The sequence below is a fragment of the Erinaceus europaeus genome, chromosome 15, assembly GCF_950295315.1.
Source record: "Erinaceus europaeus chromosome 15, mEriEur2.1, whole genome shotgun sequence".
Taxonomy (NCBI): domain Eukaryota; kingdom Metazoa; phylum Chordata; class Mammalia; order Eulipotyphla; family Erinaceidae; genus Erinaceus; species Erinaceus europaeus.
Genome location: NC_080176.1, coordinates 1,710,565 through 1,728,314, shown reverse-complemented (window position 1 = coordinate 1,728,314; position 17,750 = coordinate 1,710,565). Strand labels below are relative to the sequence as shown.

The 17,750-nt window shown below is 54.0% G+C and overlaps 1 protein-coding gene across 23 annotated transcripts in view; it reads left to right on the top strand.

Annotated features, from left to right (window-relative positions):
• The window catches only part of RBFOX1 (RNA binding fox-1 homolog 1), a 1,765,566-nt gene that overhangs the window by 1,700,399 nt on the left and 47,417 nt on the right, over window positions 1–17,750 (top strand). For 18 of the 23 annotated variants that reach the window (XM_060172406.1, XM_060172410.1, XM_060172405.1 and 15 more), the window contains 2 exons: window positions 6,603–6,735; window positions 12,107–12,146. In XM_060172406.1, coding sequence (XP_060028389.1) covers window positions 6,603–6,735; window positions 12,107–12,146 — 173 coding nt within the window. Of the gene's footprint in view, window positions 1–6,602; window positions 6,736–12,106; window positions 12,147–17,452; window positions 17,496–17,750 lie in introns of all 23 variants that reach the window. The other 5 variants (XM_060172423.1, XM_007522010.3, XM_060172414.1 and 2 more) reach the window with 1 other exon arrangement.

Below are 17,750 nucleotides of genomic sequence, written 5' to 3'. Positions count from 1 at the left end.
ATTTTGCTTTTGCGTTCCTTCTCCCGGGCATTTCCGGGCCTGTAGGCCGGTCTCATGGGGGTTTCTGTGCGAAGGTAACCACCTCTGTGAGCACCCCTCACTGTAAATACGGAGGGGGGCATGCTCATCGAGGGGCAGGGGCAGGGCACCATCTGGGGGGGGGGGGTGCCTGGGCTTAGCAGTTGACCCTGGGAGACTGGCCATCAGGCCGGCTGGTACACCCACATGCCTTCCTAGGGAGCAGAGCACAGGGAAGCCGGCCTCTGGTGGCCTCCTGTGACAGAGAAAACGCCTTGTCCCCAGCATTGAGATGCCTCCCTATGTGCTGTGGGTTGAAACTCAGCTGAACTTGGGGGGCTGGGGGGGCCGGGGCTGGGGGGAGGGGTTACATCCACAGGAGACGTGTGTGTGTGTGTGTGTGTGTGTGTGTGTGTGTGTGTGTGTGTGTGTGTGTGTGTTCGCGCGCGCGCTCTCGCCCCCGTTTTCCTTGAGAGAAACTCATTTTTAGCTTATGAGCAAAATCCAATTTTCACTGCAGTGATACTAGATTTTTCACCTTGATTCATACTGGATAAGGCTGGAAGAGGGAGACTCCCGGCATAATGAATCCGGGTTTTGTTAGTTCCCACCCTTTGTCTCAAGAACCAGGGGCTTCTATGGTCTCGGCAGAGTGTCTCTGCTGCCCTCTCTCCACCCAATGGCCGTCTGTGTCTGCTGTTCCCTGACACCAAGTTCCTCCAGGAATGCGGCCCACACACGGCTATCCTGGGCTGTCTTCCTGTCTTCGTCATTACTGTCCTTAATTAAGAAAGGTGTCGCTGGGGCCGGGCAGGGTGCACCTGGTTAAGCGCACATAATACTATGTGCAAGGACCCAAGTTAAAGTCTAAAGTCCCCACTCCCCACCTGCAGGGGGAAGCTTCACAAGCAATGAAGCTGGTTTGCAGGTTTCTTTTTCTCTCTGTCTGCCCCCCCACTCTCTCTCTCTATCTCCCACTCCTCTCTCAATTTCTCTCTGTCCTGTCCTTCTGCCAGGATCTGTGGCTTAGTTTTGCCCAGCAGCACCAACCCCTAGTGACAATCCTGGAGGCAAAAACAAAAAAAAAAAACTACCTCTAGGGGCTGGGCACTGGCACACCTGATTAAGCCTAAACATTACCACGCCAAGGAACTGGGTTTGAGACCCCTCTCCCCACCTGCCATGAGAAGCTTCGGAGCAGTGAGGCAGGGCTGCAGGTGTCTGTCTTTCTCTCTCCCTCTCCATCTTCCCCTCCTTTGGAGAAATAAAGAAAAGAAAAAAATGGCTACCAGGAGCAGTGGATTATTTCTGATGCCAGCTTGAACCCCAGTGATAACCCTGGAGGCAAAATAAAATAAAGTTTCCAGAGACTGGGCAGGTGAAAGGGGTCTACCAGAGTCAGCAGAATAGCCCAGTTAGATAGTATTCTGCCTTGCCATGTGTGCAGCCCAGGTTCAAGCCCCACCTCCAGTACATTGAAGGGAGCTTCTATGCTCTAGTCACTTTCCTTCTTCTTATCTGCCTCTCTGTCACTCTCTCTCTCTCTCTCTCTCTCTCTCTCCATATATATATATATAGAAAGAGAAGAGGAAGGGGAGGGGAGAGGAGGGGAAGAAAGGGAAGGGAAGGGAAGGGAAAGGAAGGGAAAGGAAGGGAAGGGAAGGGAAGGGAAGGGAAGGGAAGGGAAGGGAAGGGAAGGGAAGGGAAGGGAAGATAAGGGAAGGGAAGGGAAGGGAAGGGAAGGGAAGATAAGGGAAGGGAAGATAAGGGAAGGGAAGGGAAGGGAAGATAAGGGAAGGGAAGGGAAGGGAAGGGAAGATAAGGGAAGGGAAGGGAAGGGAAGATAAGGGAAGGGAAGGGAAGGGAAGGGAAGGGAAGGGAAGGGAAGGGAAGGGAAGGGAAGGGTCTTTTTGTTTGTAAATGTGGACTCACTCTCTTCTGGAGTGAGAAAGATTCTGTCCTCTTTTGTCAACATGCAAGAGTCAAACCGCTGGGTGCTCGTTTCCTTGGTAGTTGGATCATCTCTCTGGGTAGTTTCCCCTAAGATGTGTCCCTCCAGCCACAGTCTGGTACACAGGGCTACAGGGAAGGGGAAGTCTCACTCCCCAGGAGTCTAGACTCTCAGGGAAGCTGGGGAATAGATGAGGGGCTTTTGCTTTGTTCTCTGCGCAGGAACTGACTGTCTTGCTGGCATGGGGAGACAGACAGCCTGCCCTGGGCTCTCCATGGGGTGGAAAGGGGGCCTCAGATGGAGGTGGGTGGACAGGCCGGGGGCAGAAGGGCACAGGCCAGGGCAGGTGGGCATTCACAGGCCCTCTGTAGTGTTGCACATTGAGTCTGTTCAGAGGCACAAGGTGGCTTGCAGGAAGGCATCTCCTGGCTCTAGGAAGGTGGTGACCTGATGCTGGGTCCTTTCATGGTTGTCGCCTGTGTGTGTTATGGGAGGGGGCTGGGAGTATCCTGTTCTTGACCTGAACAAAAGGAAATAAACAAAACAAGAAAATAATAATAAAAGGCTTCATGTCTGGACACAGGGAAGCCATAAAAGTGAATCTAAATGCTCTTGGCCCAAACTGTCCCCACCTCCCTGCAATGCCCCAATGTTTCCATGTCTGATTTAGAGAGGGATGGAGAATCAGAAAGACAGGAGAGACCCCACAGCCCTGTCCACCCTCCATGGGCTCCCTGGGTGCTGTGCAGGGTGCTGAGAGAGGAGACACCCCACAGCCCTGCCCACCCTCCATGGGGCTCCCTGGGTGCTGTGCAGGGTGCTGAGAGAGGAGAGACCCCACAGCCCTGCCCACCCTCCATGGGCTCCCTGGGTGCTGTGCCTGGTGCTGAGAGAGGAGACACCCCACAGCCCTGCCCACCCTCCATGGGCTCCCTGGGTGCTGTGCAGGGTGCTGAGAGAGGAGAGACCCCACAGCCCTGCCCACCCTCCATGGGCTCCCTGGGTGCTGTGCCTGGTGCTGAGAGAGGAGAGACCCCACAGCCCTGCCCACCCTCCATGGGCTCCCTGGGTGCTGTGCCTGGTGCTGAGAGAGGAGAGACCCCACAGCCCTGCCCACCCTCCATGGGCTCCCTGGGTGCTGTGCCTGGTGCTGAGAGAGGAGAGACCCCACAGCCCTGCCCACCCTCCATGGGGCTCCCTGGGTGCTGTGCAGGGTGCTGAGAGAGGAGAGACCCCACAGCCCTGCCCACCCTCCATGGGCTCCCTGGGTGCTGTGCATGGTGCTGACAGAGGAGAGACCCCACAGCCCTGCCCACCCTCCATGGGCTCCCTGGTTGCTGTCCATGGTGCTGAGAGAGGAGAGACCCCACAGCCCTGCCCACCCTCCATGGGCTCCCTGGGTGCTGTGCATGGCATGCCTTCTCATGTAGTCTAGGGTCTCTCACACCAAGCCATGCACTCTACCAAGTGAGCCATCTCCCAGCCCCCAAAACCTTCCCTCCAAGTGCAGCCCTCTGCCAGGTGTCCTGCATGATACAGGCTTCCTAGCAAGTCAAGCCCAGGTATCAATCCTAGTTAATCTGAGTTAGAGGATTGACCTTTGCTGTCAGGCTTCTCCAGCCTCTGTGTTCATCTCACACCTTGCCATTGACTCCCAGGACAGATGCCATGGGGTGGCTGCACCCCAGGGGCCCCATCCCCATAGTTTACTGCGCCTCTGAGCTCACTCCTTCTCTCTGGAAAGCTTGGGGGCTCTAGTGAAGTCAGCTGGCAGAGGTCTGGTTTCCAGGGCTGCCTGGTTGTGTCTGTGGAGTCAGACGCTCACCCTGGCACTGGCCATGCGTCCATTCATGGTCCACACTGGGGCCAGCTGAGGGCAAAGTCAGGGGGCTGCTGCTGACTGAGGGAGGTTGCATAGACCCGTGGGGGCCCGGGGAGGCCTCAAAGAGCTTGCACACAAACAGCAGGGAGAACTTAAGAGATGGCCCAGGGGTGTGGGCAGTAGCACAGCGGGTTAAGCGCACATTTTGCCAAGTGCAAGGACCGGCGTACGGATCCCAGTTCAAACCCCCGGCTCCCCACCTACAGGGGGAGTCACTTCACAAGCAGTGAAGCAGGTCTGCAGGTATCTTTCTCTCCCCCTCTCTGTCTTCCCCTCCTCTCTCTAGTTCTCTCTGTCCTGTCCAACAACAATGACATCAGTAACAACAATAATAATCACAACAATGATAAAACAAAAACAAGGGCAACGAAAGGGGAAAATAGCCTCCAGGAGCAGTGGAAATGTGGTGCAGGCACTGAGCCCCTGTAATAACCCTGGAGGCAGTGTGTGTGTGTGTGTGTGTGTGTGTGTGTGTGTGTGTGTATCAAAAAACAGAGAGAGAGAGAGAGAGAGATGGCCCATCTTTTCTTTGCCCCAGTGCCCAGGGCAGCAGTGCCTCCAGATCTTCCTTACTGAAGGACCTCCAAGCTTTTCCTGATGTGCACAGATGTCCCCCACAAAGCACCCCCGTCTACGGTCCCTGAAGAGTCGCGTCGCTGGTCGGGGTCCCGTATGGTGGGAGGAGAGGTCTGCACACTGGCTAAGGATGGGCAGGGAGCAGCAGGAGGCACCTGGGTGCCTGCAGCAGGCAAAGTTCCTCCCAAGACTTCTCTCCAGAGAAGGCTGCCCGCGCTGGGGGCTGCCCAGAGTGGGCACTGGGCCGCTCTGACTGCCTCACGCCGTTTGCTTAAACAGCTTCAGAAACGGGACTTGGGAAGCCGTTCCTGAGCTGGAGCATGAGGCTCCCTTGGCACACCTGCGGGGCACGCACCTGTCTGCGGGAGGACCTAGTTTGAGCTCAGAGTGCTCACAAGCAGCGTGTGCTTAGGGGAGGATAAGTAGACGTGGGGCGTGGAAGTGCCGCGGTAGACAGCTCACACTCTGGAGCCCAGTCCGTCTGCGCTGAAGCACTCTGGCCATCTGCACAGTGTGTGCGCAGACACAGTGGGTGTTGGGTTCACACAGTGTGTGTGTGTGTGTGTGTGTGTGTGTGTGTCGTATGCTTTACATTGGTTTGTTCTAGCCCTCCCCCGCCAAGAGAATTGGATGAGTCCTGTTAATTTCGCGGGCCTGCTTGGCCCCGCCCCAAGGAACCCCGAAAGAGTGGTTCCTGAGTCAGAGAGTTCCTGAGTTCGAGAGTAAGGGAGAGGGTTCCTGAGTTCGAGAGTTTCAGGGTTACAGAGTAAGAGAGAGTTCCAGGGTTACAGAGTAAGAGAGAGTTCCAGTGTGCCAGAGTTTCAGAGGGCTCTCAAGTACGAGAGTTCCAGAGTGCCAGAGTTGGAGAGTTCCTGAGTTCCAGAGTAAGGGAGAGGGTTCCTGAGTTCGAGAGTAAGAGAGGGTGTCTGTGCCGCCGCAAAGAGACAGCAGAGTTCTGTTTGGTGATTAGTTTGTCTTAGTTTATGAATTGTTGTTCCTGAATAAAGAAATACAGCTTCCCTGCCCAGCCATTGTCTCCGCGTCTCTGTTACCCGCCCGTGAAGCTAGCCGGCCGACAAGAGCCTTCCGGAATTTTAACAACATGTGTGTGTATGTGTGTGTGTGTCTGTGTGTGTGAGTGTGTGTGTGTGCATGTGTGCGTGTGTGTGTGTGTGTGTGTGTGTGTGTGTGTGTGTGTGTGTGTGTGTGGTGAGAGAGATGCTGAGTTGATAGATAAGTAGGCAGATGGGTGATAGGTAGTGAGTATGCATGAATGGATACATGATAAAGACTGATGCATGAATGAATGAATGTGTGGATAGATTGATGACAGATTAGATAGGAAGATGGATGTATGAAAGATACAGATAGATGACAAAGGGAGATACATTATAAAGATAGATATGAATAAATGATAAAGATAGATTGATAGATCAGTGGTTAAAATAGACAAGATAGCTTTATGAGGGATGGATGGATGGATGGATGGATGGATGGATGGATGGATGGATGGAAAAATGGATGGATAGATGGGTGGGTGGGTGGATGGATAGATGGAAAAAATGGATGGATGGATGGATGGATGGATGGATGGATGGATGGATGGAAAAAATGGATGAATGGATGGATGGATGATGGATGGGTGGTTGGATGGATGGATGGATGGGTGGATGATGGATGAATGGATGGATGGATGGATAGGTGGATGATGGATGGATGGATGGGTGGATGATGGATGGATGGATGGGTGGATGGATGGTTGGAAAAAATGGATGGATGGTTGGATGGATGGATGGATGGATGGATGGATGGATGGATGATGGATGGGTGGTTGGATGGATGAGTGGTTGGATGGATGGGTGGATGGGTGGATGGGTGGATGGGTGGATGGGTGGATGGATGGATGGATGGATGGATGATGGATGGATGGATAGGTGGGTAGATGGGTCAATGGGTGACGGGTGGATGGATGGGTGGATGGATGATGTATGGCTCACCCATGGTACACGCATCTTACAATCCACCTTGAACTGTATGTGCAGTAACCTTTTCTCCTGCCCTTAAGTGTTGTCAACGTCTTATCTCTTGTGGCATCCTCTTGGCTTGGAGGAGAAGGGTTCAGGGACCTTGCAGGTGTGTATCTGACTACCATTTCTCTGCCTTTCCTCCCCGCAGTGCCCGGCTTCCCGTACCCCGCAGCCACCGCGGCGGCCGCCTACCGAGGGGCTCACCTGCGCGGCCGCGGACGCACCGTGTACAACACCTTCCGGGCCGCGGCGCCCCCGCCCCCGATCCCGGCCTATGGCGGGTGAGTGCCCCACTGTGCCTGTCTGAGCCTGGCATGCCACCCGCACGCCTGCAGTGAGCACCTTGCATGGAGACGTGAGACGTGAGTCCTGTTTGTCCTGTCCTGGCTGCTGCCTGGAAGCCTGGACATGTCTCATGCTGTCATGCAGATGCTCTTGGAGACTAGATGCTGGGGAACAGAGGAACCGCCCTTCCATGGCTGCCAGCCTCTGGTTATGAAGGAGGTTGGCTCTCACGCACACACACACACACACACCCTCCAAAAAAAAAAAAAATCTGGGAAGAGAGATTCCCAAACTTAGAAGCCTCTGGGTGGTCCTGCTCCCAGCCCCCCAAGCCACCCTGTGCCTCCAGGGCTGTGGAGATTTGTCTGAAGAGAGAATGAGGCGTGGAGCCATGCCCGCAAGCTCACGGCCTTGTGATGAAGGCTTTATTCCCACTGGGCTTTCCCAAGCTCCCTTTGCCTCTCATGGGCGGGCAGGGCCCGGGGCCTGACCGACTCCCCAGCTCCCACTGCCAGGGGGAACTTCTCTGCATGGGCTTGGGGCCCTGGTGGGGTGGGGGGTGACATGGGGAGTGACCGATGGGTGCTAAGCAAGCGGCAGAAAGGATGCTGGGCTGGTGGCTTGCAAACTTGTCCTGCTGTCCTGCCTTCCTCATCAGAATTCTCTAAAATGCCCCTCTCCCCCAAGCAGTGAAGAAGAGAGGGAGCTCAGTGTTCCTGGCCAGAGGAATGTCACCCCGGGGGAGTTTGGGAAGGTCTGGAGAAAGCCTAGTGGTTGCGTCATGGTGTGACATCAATTTGGTAGAATCTGGACAGTGCTGCTATGGTCGTTGTAATTCCAGGGATGGGGACACACACACACACACACACATACACACACACACACACACACACACACACACACACACACACACACACACACACAGAGACTCACTGCCCCAAAGACGACTAGCCCAGTCCTGAAGAAAAAAAGTCAGCTCTGGGACAGGTCCTGAACAGAGAGGGTGCTTTCTATTCAGGGCTCTGTGGGAAAGGCTGAAAGGGGGTTTTCTTCACAGCTCAGAGACTTACCAGTCACTTATCAGTCAGTCTAGATCATCTCTCTGTCATGCTGATGGGAATGTGCACCTTCACCCCCCCACTGCCACCACCATTACTTTGTTCAGGGTCACCCATCCCCTAGGGGAACACTGGAAGTCTTTGCGAAGCAAGACTGTAAGGAGGGCAAGGGAAGAAGCGAAGGGCAGAGAGAGGTGAAGCTAGGGGACACCTGGACACCTCAGGAGGGGAGGAGCAGGGGAGGCAAGCCAGTTGACGCTGGGGCTCTGGGCTTGAGAATGGAGAATCAGAGCAAGGCAGGAGGCAGTGCGTCTGAGTCTCTCCACCCTCAAAAGCTTCAGGCGATCAGCCTGCCAGGACTGGCCCTGTTCTGTCCGGGTCCTTGCTGGGACCGCCTCGGGGCAGCCCGTGTTGTTCAGCCCATTTTACAGATCCAGAAATAAAGAAGAAAGTGCTTCTTCTTTTTTAAATATTTTTTATTTATTGATGGATAGAGACAGAAATTGAGAGGGAAGGGAGACAGAGAGGGAGAGAGACAGAGAGACACCTGCAGTCTTGCTTCACCGCCCTTTCTCAAGCTGAGAATTGTGGCCCATCTCTGTATGACGTCCCTGAACCCCCTTGGGACGCATCCTGGGCATGTCCCGTGCTCCCTTAGGTGGGAGAAAGCCAGGGCCTAGCCAGGCCAGTCAGCGCAAGACTGGACACTCTGTGCATAGCCTGTGGAGTTCTGCTCGGACCGGGCCGAGGATAGAAGCCGTATGCACCAGCCTCAGGGCTCTGCTTGTTGTACCTCTAGTCATGTGTCAGCCATGCTCTTCCGTTCAATTTGCAAATGTTTCATCAGAGGTGGAGAGGGAGGGAGAGAGAGAGAGGGAGAGAGAGAGAGAGGAACTGCAGAGTACAGGACTGGCATGGCAGAGACTTCACAGTCAAGCCCCAGCACCACTGACTGGGGTCTCTCTTTTGATCTCTCAGAAAAGTAAAAGCAAAGAGGTATTTAACTATCCACCTTCAGGATATGTTCTCTCGTCTTTTGGAAGCTTCCTCCTGGAACTTAATGCATCCTTCCCAGAAATCTCTCTTTTTGCTATTTCTTTTCTTTTCTTTTGCCTCCAGGGTTATTGCTGGGGCTCAGTGCCTGCACTATGAATCCACTACTCCTGGAGGCCATTTTTTTCCCTTTTTGTTGCCTCCCCTTTTTTATCATTGTTGTGGTTATAATTGTTATTGATGTTGTCATTGTTTGATAGGACAGAGAGAAATGGAGAGAGGAGGGGAGACAGAGAGGAGGAGAGAAAGACAGACACTTGCAGACCTGCTTCACCACCTGTGAAGCGACTCCCCCCAGCAGTTGGGGAGCCAGGGGCTCGAACCAGGATCCTTGCGCTGGTCCTAGAACTTTGCACCATGTGCACTTAACCCACTGAGCTACCAGCTGGCCCCTCTTTTTGCCAAATCTTAAAATATTTTTTATTATCTTTATTTGTTGGATAGAGACAGCCAGAAATCAAGAAGACAGAGAGAGAGGGAGAGGGGGAGATGGGGAGAGAGGGAGAGAGGGAGAGAAGGAGAGAGAGGGAGAGAGAGGGAGAGAGAGAGAGAGAGAGAGAGAGAGAGAGAGAGAGAGAACTGCAGCCCTGCTTCACCACTCGAAAAGCTTTACCCCTGCATGTGGGGAGAAGAGGCTTGTACCCGGGTCCATGATAACACATGTGCTCAACCAGGTGCACCACCATCCAGCCCCAAATATTTTTAATTTTTTAATTTTTTATTTTAATGAGAGAGAAATGCAGAAACACACACTGAAAGGCCAGAGCCCTGCTCAGCTCTGGCTCATGGTGGTGCTGGGCATTGAACCTGAGACCTCTAAACCTCGGGCATGAAAAACCTTTTGCAGAACCATGATGCTGTCTCCCCATTCCACCTTCTTGATATCTTTTATTCTTCTAGCATCTGAATTCTTATTCTAATTCTCAGGCCAGTTTACAATGTGATCTCCTACCTTAAACACACACACACACACACACACACACACACACACACACACACCACTTAATTGAGTTCATTTGTAAAACCAAGCCCTAAATCAGGGGCTCTTACATTTGGAGGAAGAGGAGGGCAGAGAGTTTAATGTCACAGATACTTTCAATAATCTAATTAAAAGGAAATATTTTCCTTCGGAGTATGTTGGTGCATACATGGTGCAGGTGCCCAGGACTCTCTCCCAGCCCCCTTCCTTTGCAGGCAAACTAATTTGCTGCAGTGCAGTCAGCCTTGCTGGCATTCCTGCAGCTGTTTAAGCATGGTTATTACCTCTCTAGGAAAATGAGGTGTTTTTGTATTATATTCGTGCAAAAACACAGTGTGCGCACAGAGTAAATGACAAGCCGTGTGGCTTCCTCCGCCCGGCTGCACAGAACCCCCCAAGACGGGATGCCTAGTCCAGCCTCCAGTACGTGCAGGGCACGCCCTCCCCCAGACTGTCCCTGGTGGACTCCTAGACAAGGGCCCCTGCCTCCCTAGCTGCTGTCTTTACTTATTGTTTTATTAGTGATTTAATAATGATGGACAAGATTGTGGGATAACAGGGGTACTATTCCACACAGCTCCCACCACCAGAGTGCCTATCCCATCCCCTCCATTGGAAGCTTCCCTGTTCTTTATCCCTCTGGGAGTCTGGACCACAATTCTTTATGGGGAGCAGAGGTGGGAGTTCTGGCTTCTGTCATTGCTTCTCTACCGGACATGGGTGTTGGCAGGTGGACCCACACCCCCAGCCTGTGTCTGTCTGTCCCTAGTGGGGCAGGGCTCTGGGGAGGGGAGGCTCCAGGACACACGGGTGAGGGCGTCTGTCCAGGGAGGTCAGAATGGAGTCATGGTGGCATCTGCAGCTTGGTGGCTGAAAGGCAGTCAGATGGAAATAGGACAAACTAATGAACAGGAACCCAAAGGTAAGAATAGAACAGAGGAAATTTGAAATCTTTATGTTAGAAGTTAGGAAGTCTATTTCTGGTATATTCCATGAATTTACTAATTTTTACCTGAGCCCGACAGTTAACATTTCAGGCGGCCTAAAAGTATTGTCTGGGGTGATGGTGTCAGAGTTGAGGATAGGACTAGAAAGCTAGATCAAGGTGGAGTAGCTCCCAAATATGGGGAAAGTTAAACACCATTAACTGTCGCCCCATCCACCTGCCCCAGGCCCACGTCTGTTCACATCCAGCACGGGAGCCTGTGTGACCTGAGTCCCTGTCAGGCTGAGCTCACAGTCCCTGGGCACAGCTGGAACATTCCAGGCTGCTCCCATGTCAGGACCCGTCTTCCTCGAGGGGCAGTGCAGGCTGACCAGCTGCCCTTCGCAGAGTGGGGCCGTTTCTACCACTGCTGTTCTACAAGGTCCTGTAACTGCTGTCGTAACTGCACCTGTCTCATGGGGCTTGGGACAGCGGCCACTGTGGCTGCTGAGTGGGGCTTCCAGAGAGCTTCCTACAGCCAGACAGGAGCCAGGACGCGGCTCCCTCTCAGACTGCAGAGTCACAGCTGAGAAGTTGTGTTCTCCTTAGGGAGACTCTGAGTCCCTGGCTGTGACTCCCAGTGAGAGCGACTGTCTGAGCCAAGCTCCCAGGTGTTTTCCTCAAAGGGTTCCCTGGGGGTCCCAGGTGTGGAGTCTCATCCAACACACACACACACACACACACACACACACACACACACACACACACACACACACACACACACACACACACACCTTCCTGCTGACACCTGTAACTGAAGCTGTTCTGTACTCATCCTGAAGTCACCAAGTACAATACTATGGTGAGACAGAATATAGAATAATCTGAATAATCACTGAGGTTTGTCTCACCTCCCTTTCCCACACCCCCCAAAGTCATGCAACTATAACCCATGTGGAAGATGCCACACCTGGCCCTTATTTTCTGTATCCTTGACTCTAAGTGGGAGGCTGGTGGAGAGGAGCTCTGGGGTTTGATGGAACACGGGCTCCTTTCCCCCAACCTGCAGGGGCCACTAAAAAGAAACCCTGGTGTCCTCTTGCATTCCTGCACCCCAGCCCAAAGGTGAGGGCACCAGTTGTCTCCTCAGACCTCCACACCCAACCCCAAACACACTGCTGCTGTCTCCGGCCTCCTTGGCCACTGTGAAGACCCCCCCCCAGCCCTGTGTGGGGGAGCTCGGCCCAGACTAACCCCACTCGCCCGCCCGCCCACCCGCCGCTGGGGGTGGCGTGTCTGCATGAGGAGATGCACTAATCCGGATGTTTCTCTTTGTGTGCGTGCCCTTGCAGCGTGGTCTACCAGGATGGATTTTATGGTGCAGACATTTATGTAAGTACCCCTGGAGCCAGTCCCTTCACAAGTTTGCTGCTGCTGCCGAGACCCAGCGGGCTCAGGAGGCCTGTGGGCTGTGAGGGCAGGGGCCGGACTCCCAGTGGCCAGGCAAGCGGCTGCAGAAACAGAGCCCGCCTACTGGGGTGACAGCAGGGGAGCTGGCGAAAAGTATTCTCATGGCTGGTGTTTGGAATCCTTTCTTGCAGAAAATACATGGAATTGTCTCTCACAGCAGTCCTCGAACAGTCCTCTCTTTTTCTTTCTCTCTCTCGGTCTCCCATCTCTCTTTCTCTCCCTCTCTCTTACTCTTTCCCTCACTCACTTTCTTACTCCCTCACTTTTTTCTCACCCTCTCTCCTCTCTCACTCTCCTTCTCCCCTCTGTTTTTCCTTACTCCCTCTCTCTTTCTAGCACACACTCCCTCTCTCTCCCATTACTCTTCCCTCCCTCTCTCTCCCCCTCTCTCCCTTTCTCCTTCTCTCTCTCTCCTCTGTATTTTCACTCTCCCTCTCTCTCTCTCCTTTTCTCTCTCCCTCCCTCCCTCCTCTCTCTCTCCCCTTCCTTCCTTCCTCCCTCTCCTTCTCTCCCCCTCTCTCTCCCTCTTTCTCTCCCTCCCTCTCTTTCTCTCCCTCCCTCTCTTTCTCTCCCTCTCTCTCTCTCCCTCTTTCCCTCCCTCTCTCTTCCTCTCTCCCTCTCCCTCTCTCTCTCCCTCTGCCCCTCTCTCTCTCCCTCTCTCTCTCCCTCTCTCTCCTCCCCTCTCTTCTCCCCTCTCTCCATCTCTCTCCCTCTCTCTCTCTCCCCCCTTCTCTCCCTCTCCCTCCTCTCTCCCTCTCTCTCCCTGTTTCTCTCTCCCTCTCCCTGTTTCTCTCTCCCTCTCTCTCCCTGTTTCTCTCTCTCTCCCTCTCTCTCTCCCCCCTCTCCCTCTCCCTCCTCTTTCTCTCTCCCTCTCTCTCCCTGTTTCTCCCTCTCTCTCTCTCTCCCTCTTTCTCTCTCTCCTCCCTTCTCTCTCCCCCTCTCTCTCCCTCTCTCTCCCTCTTTCTCTCTCCTTCTCTCTCTCTCCCTCTTTCTCTCTCTCTCCCTCTCTCTCCCTCTTTCTCTCTCTTTCTCCCTCTTTCTCTCTCCCTCTCCCTTTCCCTCTCTCCCTCTCCCTCCCCCTCTCTCCCTCTCCCTCTCTCTCTCTCCCTCTCCCTCTCCCTCTCCCTCTCTCTCTCTCTCTCTCTCTCTCCCTCTCTCTCTCTCCCCCTCCCTTCTCCCTCTTCCTCCCCCTCTCAGTGGATATGAGCAGCAGGACAGCAGGAGGCATTTCCTAAGCAAAAGCCTAGCAGCTTGAGTGTGGAGCCCTTTCCTCCTCCAGTTTGTTCAGGTCTGTTATTGCCACGGGCCTGTTTGCCGGAACGTTGCCACTCTGTGAAGTGGTGCCTCTCTGGAAGCACAGAAGGTGTTTCTCTTTGGGCACAGTTGATTCACTCACCTAAATTAAGCTCCAGAGAGTTATTTCCCTCCAGTGTCTCAGCTGCAAAACTATGGAGGCGCTTGGAATAAACACAGTTTACTGGGCAGGGTTGGGGAAGAGAGTATTTTCTTCTGTTTCATTTATTTACTCATCTCCAGGATTACTGCTGGGGCACAATGAATCTGTCACTCCTGGCTGCCATTTTTCCACGTTTTTACTTTTTTTTTTCTTGCCTCCAGGGTTATTGCTGGGGCTCGGTGCCTACACTACGAATCCACTGCTCTTAGAGGCTATTTTTTTTCCTTCTGTTGCCCTTGTTGTTTTATCATTGTTGTTATTATTGTTGCTGTTGCTGTTATTTTTGTTGGATAGGACAGAGAGAAATGGAGAGAGGAGGAGAAGACAGAGAGGGGGAGAGAAAGACAGACACCAGCAGACCTGCTTCACCGCCTAGCGACTCCCCTGTAGGTGGACCCACACCTCTCTCCAGAGCTCACTCCCTCTCTGACCCCCTCCTCTCTCTAGAGCTCACTCCCTCCATACCCCTCCTGTCTCTAGAGCTCCCTCCCTCCAGACCCCTCCTTTCTCTAGAGCTCCCTTCCTCCAGACCCCTCCTGTCTCTAGAGCTCACTCCCTCCAGACCCCTCCTGTCTCTAGAGCTCCCTTCTTACAGACCCCACCTGTCTCTAGAGCTCACTCCCTCCATACCCCTCCTGTCTCTAGAGCTCCCTTCCTACAGACCCCTCCTGTCTCTAGAGCTCACTCCCTCCATACCCCTCCTGTCTCTAGAGCTCACTCCCTCCATACCCCTCCTGTCTCTAGAGCTCCCTTCCTCCAGACCCCTCCTGTCTCTAGAGCTCACTCCCTCCAGACCCCTCCTGTCTCTAGAGCTCCCTTCCTCCAGACCCCTCCTGTCTCTAGAGCTCACTCCCTCCAGACCCCTCCTGTCTCTAGAGCTCCCTTCTTACAGACCCCACCTGTCTCTAGAGCTCACTCCCTCCATACCCCTCCTCTCTCTAGAGCTCACTCACTCCAGACACCTCCTCTCTCTAGAGCTCACTCCCTCCAGACCCCTCCTCTCTCTAGAGCTCCCTTCCTCCAGACCCCTCCTCTCTCTAGAGCTCCCTTCCTCCAGACCCCTCCTCTCTCTAGAGCTCACTCCCTCCAGACCCCTCCTCTCTCTAGAGCTCACTCCCTCCAGACCCCTCCTCTCTCTAGAGCTCCCTTCCTCCAGACCCCTCCTGTCTCTAGAGCTCACTCCCTCCAGACCCCTCCTCTCTCTAGAGCTCACTCGCTCCAGACCCCTCCTCTCTCTAGAGCTCCCTTCCTCCAGAACCCTCCTCTCTCTAGAGCTCCCTTCCTCCAGACACCTCCTCTCTCTAGAGCTCACTCCCTCCAGACCCCTCCTCTCTCTAGAGCTCACTCCCTCCAGACCCCTCCTCTCTCTAGAGCTCCCTTCCTCCAGACCCCTCCTCTCTCTAGAGCTCCCTTCCTCCAGACCCCTCCTCTCTCTAGAGCTCCCTTCCTCCAGACCCCTCCTCTCTCTAGAGCTCCCTTCCTCCAGACCCCTCCTCTCTCTAGAGCTCCCTTCCTCCAGACCCCTCCTCTCTCTAGAGCTCACTCCCTCCAGACCCCTCCTCTCTCTAGAGCTCACTCCCTCCAGACCCCTCCTCTCTCTAGAGCTCCCTTCCTCCAGACCCCTCCTGTCTCTAGAGCTCACTCCCTCCAGACCCCTCCTCTCTCTAGAGCTCCCTTCCTCCAGACCCCTCCTCTCTCTAGAGTTCACTCCCTCCATACCCCTCATGTCTCTAGAGCTCACTCCCTCCAGAACCCTCCTGTCTCTAGAGCTCACTCCCTCCAGACCCCTCCTGTCTCTAGAGCTCACTCCCTCCAGACCCCTCCTCTCTCTAGAGCTCACTCCCTCCAGACCCCTCCTCTCTCTAGAGCTCACTCCCTCCAGACCCCTCCTGTCTCTAGAGCTCCCTTCCTCCAGACCCCTCCTGTCTCTAGAGCTCCCTTCCTCCAGACCCCTCCTGTCACTAGAGCTCCCTTCCTCCAGACCCCTCCTGTCTCTAGAGCTCCCTTCCTCCAGACCCCTCCTGTCTCTAGAGCTCACTCGCTCCAGACCCCTCCTCTCTCTAGAGCTCACTCCCTCCAGACCCCTCCTCTCTCTAGAGCTCCCTTCCTCCAGACCCCTCCTGTCTCTAGAGCTCCCTTCCTCCAGACCCCTCCTGTCACTAGAGCTCCCTTCCTCCAGACCCCTCCTGTCTCTAGAGCTCCCTTCCTCCAGACCCCTCCTGTCTCTAGAGCTCACTCGCTCCAGACCCCTCCTCTCTCTAGAGCTCACTCCCTCCAGACCCCTCCTCTCTCTAGAGCTCCCTTCCTCCAGACCCCTCCTGTCTCTAGAGCTCACTCCCTCCAGACCCCTCCTGTCTCTAGAGCTCACTCCCTCCAGACCCCTCCTGTCTCTAGAGCTCACTCCCTCCAGACCCCTCCTGTCTCTAGAGCTCACTCCCTCCAGACCCCTCCTGTCTCTAGAGCTCACTCCCTCCAGACCCCTCCTGTCTCTAGAGCTCACTCCCTCCAGACCCCTCCTGTCTCTAGAGCTCACTCCCTCCAGACCCCTCCTGTCTCTAGAGCTCACTCCCTCCAGACCCCTCCTGTCTCTAGAGCTCACTCCCTCTCAGACCCCACCTCTCTCTAGAGCTTGCTTCCTCCAGACCCTGCTCCCCAAGGCTGGGCCACACACACACTTCACAGCCCACAGACAGGATTTGATTTGCACAGCTGGTTCATCACAGCTGCACGTTGGTGATTGTGACTTAATTTGAATAAATTCATTTTTACACACACACACACTTCCCCCCCAGAGTTGGAGCCCTGTGCACCCCAAGTTTCACTGGTTCTGCGTCAACTTGTTCATTTCGGTAGAGAGAAAGCAGGCTGGGTGGTGGCGCACCTGGTTGAGCGCACATGTCACAGCGCTCAACAGGGACCTGGGTTGGAGCCTTGATCCCACCTGCAGGGGGAAAGTTTTGCAAGTGGTAAAGCAAGTCTGCAGATGTCTCTTTGTCTCTCTTCCTCTCTTTCTGCCCCTTCCCTCTTGACTTCTGGCTATCTCTACCCAGTAAGTAAATACAGATAATAAAAAAACAATAAAATAGTAAAGCCTTTGGTAGCTGGGGTGAGGGCTGCCCTGTGGTATCATCTGGCTGCCTCAGTGGCAGGAGACCAAGTCTGAATATCCAGGGACCTTAACTCAGGATGAGAGACAGACGGGTGTTGGGTGGGGCTGGGAGTGGGGGGCTGGTGGGAGAGTTCATCTGGGGGGCTGCTTTGCCAAGCTCAAGACCCAGGTGTGAGCTGGACCCCCTCTGCTCTGCAGGAAGCTTCAGTGCTGTGGCATCTTCCCTTCTCTGTCTCTGTCTCTCTGTGTGTCTTATCTTTCTTTCTAGCTGAAAAGGTGAACCCAAAGAGGTAATCCTTTTTTTTTTATTAAGTTCATTGGACTGTTGGGATTGACATGGAAGAGTCAGAAGCCATGAAGCCCCTTTTTTCCTTCTGTATAGCCTAGCACTGTCTGCAGCAGCCTTACAGGGGCTGTGGCCGCCTCCGCCCACTCACCTTCTCTGCTATAGAGATTGGAATTGGAATTGGGGTCCTCTGGCTCCCCTTTGGGTTGACTGGGTCCCTCGAGTCCTGGGAAGGAAGAGGAGCAAACTTGTAAAAGGAATTGCTCAGGTTTTTTTTTTCTGTCTGACTGATGCATATGTGTATTTTTAGATTTATTTTGCTGATTTATTTCATCTTTCTTTTGCATTGAAAACATTGCATTTCTGTTTCTTTATAGAGTAGTGTACCAAGAGCCTGTGTATGGCAATAAGTTGGTGCAGGTATGAAATCCTGACTGGTGGGGAAGCTCCTCACTGTGACTGTGGGTTCCTGCAAAGCTCTACTAACAAGATGCTTTCTGAGGAGAGATTCTCTCTCTCTCTCTCTCTCTCTCTCTCTCTCTCTCTCACACACACACACACACACACACACGAGGGGAAACTCACTTGGATTTGCTAGTTCTTAGACTAGCACTGGCCTTAAACAGCCCCCTGGTCTTTCACTCTGTCCTCTGATGGGAGTGAGGGTGATTTCTT